Source organism: Dendroctonus ponderosae, unplaced genomic scaffold, assembly GCF_020466585.1.
Source record: "Dendroctonus ponderosae isolate FM_Combo_2020 unplaced genomic scaffold, Dpon_F_20191213v2 Dpon_F_20191213_9, whole genome shotgun sequence".
In the NCBI taxonomy this organism is placed as follows: Eukaryota; Metazoa; Arthropoda; class Insecta; order Coleoptera; family Curculionidae; genus Dendroctonus; species Dendroctonus ponderosae.
The window spans coordinates 2,930,948-2,935,713 of NW_026019116.1; the positions used below are offsets into that span (position 1 = coordinate 2,930,948).

A 4,766-nucleotide genomic window follows, 5' to 3' on the forward strand; every position below is an offset into this window, starting at 1 on the left:
TAACATTATCATACTTTCGCAATGTTTCATACCAATTAAGCGCAGTTCAAAACTTTGCTTTTTGAAGTTCAAAGATCCAAAAGTTTCTTCTTCATTTTAAGGTTAATCTCAGTTACAAGTAGATTTAATTACTTTTTTCAAAACTAGCCTATAACCAATTCAACCTCAATCTCATTGTAACATGTGTACTTTTAAAAAACCGATCGCCAAAAAGTCTTCTTACAGTTGACTAGTTGGAGACTGGAAAGCTCAAGCACTGAACCAAAAAATTCTTTCAGGCGCAAAGTTTAACGTTTACAAATGCATGTGCTAATTTATGAGTTACATATTTTACTCAATAGAAATTTAAGCTTCTATGCATTTGCTTTTAGCTTTAGAAAATCGCTCCTCCGCTTACAGCACACGATCAAACCTTCCATTAAAATCAACTGCAAAAACAATTAGTTGGGATCAACTGTTCTTAAATCCTTGATATTCATACTGTAAACTAAAACGCATTGATCGAATTTTGATTGATTTCTCCTGTGGTTTCCTGAAATGCGTATAATTCAGTGTTTCAATCTCAGACAATAAATTAAATTAACTCGCATCTAATAGGTGAGTGAAAGAAAAAATTGGTAAAACTTGTAACAATAGTTTAGTGAATTTTCCCAGCTAAAACCGATTTGCGCATGCTTCCACTTCGCATGTGTTTCAGCTGAATCATGGTTGACCTAAAACCCACCCCTGATTCCCAAGACATCATTCCACTTTCCAAAATCGTCACGGATATCCTGCCAGATATCGGATCAGCTTGCTGAACCAAGTTTTTCCTTCATTGACCTTCATTGAACTTGCTTAATGTCAACTTTCCTCTTGAGAATGACCTTTTTTATTGTTTTTGTGATCACTTGTAACTTTTCCCTCCTGCTGGATGGAATGCATGACATGCTGGCCTCCGCTGTTATTGGAGAAATGCTAAGGCAAAGATTAGCTCACATTACAGTCGCTGCGCAATATCCTCATCGGAACATTCTGCTGAGGCTTTTAATAACAGTCCAGTTAATAATAATAAAGTTTAATTAAAGTTCTTCCCCGTTTTTTTTTGCGAATAAACGCGCGGAGGAAGTGAGTCATGTAGCTTACAGATTAAGCTACAGAGTCCGTCCATCAGAACCAGCCAGACGCCATTAGTTTTTGGAAAAATGAGCTATCTGGAATAGCGAAAAGGTACAATCTGAATCTATATTATTTTCAACAGTACTACGTACTTTTGATGCATCCTGGTATCTTCACACATGCTTCTCCCTTAGCATCTGGCCGGTAACATTCAACACAACGAAGATAGTACCATCTCGGTTTGGCAACGGATAACTCGCCTGAATTGGTAGACAGGCTTATTTGAACGAATAGAAGAAAGAGCAGGAAAACCTTGAGGAAACTTGCGAAGCTCATAGTACGCGCTTGTCCAAGCAGCAAAATTTAAATCACCTCACACAGTTATAATATAATAGCGCCCATGGTAATTCGATTAAGTTTATATACTTACTGAAAAGAATAGAACTCGCAGTAAATACACAATAAAATTTTTTTTATGGAGGTAACACAAATACTAATCAATTCGTAGTAATAAAAATTGGGTAACACAGAGCTGTTAACGGGCAAATTAAACTAAAACAGATGCTCATGAACCAGTGGGCAATGGATGGAAGAGTGAAACTATTTGAAGAATAAGCAACAAAGACAACAACATTTTAACAATTACAGTACAAAACGAGGAGAGTGAAAACCAAGAGACAGCTGAGATGAAAATACTCCGTCGAATCAGAGTCGAGAAGCGAGGATGTGAGCACAGACTGTAATGTCAAGAACACCAATGAATGGGTAGCAAACAGGAAGAAGGAATAGAATTAGCACATAAGCAGGATGGACCAACGCAGGCTTGTGAGAATCTCTCGCGACATTGGACCCATTGGGACGAAGAGACGTTGGGCGCCCAAAGAAACGATGGAGCGACAGCCTCACGCAGCAATTGCGTAGGGGATTCGCCTAAATTCAAGAATGAAAAAGAAGAAGTACAAGGCGATATAGTTTGTTCCTCTTCATATTTGCTTATTACATTTGCTTCTTATATTTTRTCTTCACTTTCCAGCTATTTTCCTGGAGATGCAAGATTTCGATGGCAGCCCAACAACTTCTAGATATTAAATGTTCCTAATAGATTCAGCTGAAAACCGTAAGAATAAATAATCAAGAACCAATTTCCGTTGCTTTCGATTCTTAACAACTTCTTACAGTTGCTCCCCGTGACTCCCATTTACTTAGACCTGGTGGCTAGAATGTTTCGTTATATTTTTGTATGAAGAGCGTTCATATGCCTTTGGATTCCAGTCCACCGTCTTTTGAAAAATTCTCTTCAATTCAATTCTCCCTCGGCAGTATTTCTTTCCCAATACGTCCTACACGTCCATACCGTATTAATCGATGTTTTCAATGTCTTCTAAAATTGTTTCTTTCACATTCTCTGATGTGCTTATTTATCACGTGCTCCAAACTATGCTTTCGCGCGGCTCTTCTTCAAAAATCGTTCAGAGAAGAGAGGCCGTCAGATTGTTCATAGCTTATCCTTAACTCTTTGTATTAATTGTCACACTTCTGAGCCATTTAGAGCAGCTGGTTTTAATAGGGTACCTTATATTCGTTTTTCTGTGTCTTGTCTTATGTTTGCCTGCCATAATATTGAGATCAGTGCCCCACTACTTGATCTCCTTTGGTTATCCTGTTCTTTATAGCTTCCTCAGTTCGTTATGTCCTCGTCATTTTTATTCCCAGACATGTGCTTTCATCATCTCTTTTTATGTTTTGATCTTCTATCATGCTAATATTACCTTACCATCAAAATCATTTAATTTAGACGTAGCCGGTTTAATCCGAACATGTTTCAGACAATGTTCCTGTGGACATATCCGAAGACATTGTGGGCTTCACCGGTCTGGCTAATTCAATGTTCCTGTGCATTATGTTCGAATTGAACGTTAAAGAATGGTCGCGCGTCTTCTTCCACATCACTGACACATCAAAGTTTGGAATGCCCCCCAAGATGTCCCAGGTTATTGATAAATGCAATCGATTCTCGTGGATCTACTTCCTCTATTGCTGTACCGGGATTATCATCTACGGAATCATCAATATTGTCGATCCAGGTTCACAACAAGAAATTTCGTTAAGTCTTTGGTGAAATGAGGCTCTTTTAGGACCATGTGAACGGTGGAACGCTGAGCACAACATCCATGATGTTTGCAGAACTTTAACGCCGCTCTGGTGGCCTGAGGATGATATTGAGCCCGGATTAAAGACAATCATCGTCATTTGTCAACTGATTTCTTGCAGTGGGTTACAATATTCATCGCGCATGCCTCAACTCTAAAGTCTTTTGTTCAGTTTCCTATGTTCCTCCATCAGCCACGTTGACCTACATCATATGGGAGGCTGGGGAGTTGATAATCGCCAAAATTCACCATCTCAAGCAGCTCTTTGAGAGCGCTTTGGACAACGATAAACTTGAGATTAGAAGGGCCAGGCTACGGTTTTGCATTCAGTATCATCAGGATATTATCAGGTAGGTAAATCAATTTAAATTACTTTCAAAATGGGTGTTGGCTACATTATTTTGTTGTACGAAGCACTATAGAAGAACTGAACGGAGCTGCGAGGAAGGTGTGCGGTCAACTGTCCTTTGTCGCCTCAATTGTCTTCAGTTGCATTGGGACTCAAATGCTTAAAGTGCTTTTGCCACCACTTTTCTTCTTTCGCTATACATTTTTTTTAGGAATACTCCATCCATCCGATGCTCCATTTAATAGGTTATGCGATGGCAGTGTTTTTAGTGTGCCAAAATGGGCAAAAGATCCGAGACCAAGTGAGTATCCAAACAGCTAAATCTGCAAGTTTTTTATGCAACAACTCTTACATCTATAGACTTACGATATTCAGGACGCTGTCTACAAAGCCAGATGGTACGACAATATCACGTCAACTACCAAAGACTCGCAGCTTATTATGTTGCGATGCCAAAAGCCACTTTGCATGGATGCCATTCCTTTTGGAATCTTCAATTTCAGCCTTCTGCTAGTGGTGAGATAACGGATGGTAGGTGAGTGTAGTATTTGCCTTCAATGTGCTGGTTATTTGTTTTAGATTATTAAAACATCGTATTCCTACCTTACTCTGATCAATAAGACATCCTAGATTGATAGGAGTGCAGCAAATTCGCTTGATAGTAAAAGCTGCTCCTAATACCTGTTCAGAATAGCTCACAATGTGACTTGAGGAACAAGCTGACTAGGGAAAGCACAGTTTTCAGTAAATATATGCACCGAACTTGAGCAGCAACCTTTCTACATCCATTATCAACTCAGTTATTTGCAACTTAATAGAACCAGCACAGTACTTTGTTATATTTTCTCTTAATAAATTTAAGTTATGACTATGAACAGACTCTTAAATTAAACTAGTCCTTTCCCTATTTCGGCCAAAGTGTTGCTGTGTAGCAAATTTGCAAAGTTCTCGGCATATGTACTTACGTCCATTTACTGTCTTTGCAGGATGAGAAAATTATTTTTGCCTTGATATGCAGTGTTTTTAAACACCATCACATTGCTGTGAGCGTCAACAATGTTACATTAAACCTGCTTTGTGCTCCTAATTCGAAATAAACGTTCAAAACATGTTTTAACAATGTCACCGCATATGGTACTATCAAGTGCAGTTCGCCAGACATCCGGCGA

At 38.8% G+C, this 4,766-nt stretch overlaps 1 protein-coding gene and 1 long non-coding RNA gene across 2 annotated transcripts; one reads left to right on the plus strand and one right to left on the minus strand.

Annotated features, from left to right (window-relative positions):
* Positions 1-618: 618 nt before the first annotated feature.
* On the minus strand, positions 619-1,761 carry LOC125505670. Its single transcript, XR_007282327.1, has 2 exons — positions 1,251-1,761; positions 619-1,193 (listed from the first exon to the last, which is right to left on the minus strand). It is a non-coding gene; the product is annotated as an uncharacterized LOC125505670 (long non-coding RNA).
* A 98-nt stretch (positions 1,762-1,859) lies between these two features.
* On the plus strand, positions 1,860-4,468 carry LOC125505651. Its single transcript, XM_048669877.1, has 7 exons — positions 1,860-2,061; positions 2,925-3,213; positions 3,362-3,598; positions 3,663-3,762; positions 3,809-3,898; positions 3,958-4,113; positions 4,177-4,468. The coding sequence occupies exons 1-7, from the start codon at positions 1,860-1,862 to the stop codon at positions 4,225-4,227; spliced, it is 1,125 nt and encodes a 374-aa protein (XP_048525834.1). The 3' UTR covers positions 4,228-4,468.
* Positions 4,469-4,766: the final 298 nt, after the last annotated feature.

Excerpts from the sequence above, each read along its gene's own strand:
- LOC125505651 (XM_048669877.1), top strand. The coding sequence starts at position 1,860 with ATGGGTAGCAAACAGGAAGAAGGAATAGAATTAGCACATAAGCAGGAT. Across the intron at positions 3,599-3,662 it reads TATCATCAGGATATTATCAG|CACTATAGAAGAACTGAACG; the intron begins GTAGGTAAATCA and ends TGTTGTACGAAG. Across the intron at positions 3,763-3,808 it reads TTGGGACTCAAATGCTTAAA|GAATACTCCATCCATCCGAT; the intron begins GTGCTTTTGCCA and ends CATTTTTTTTAG.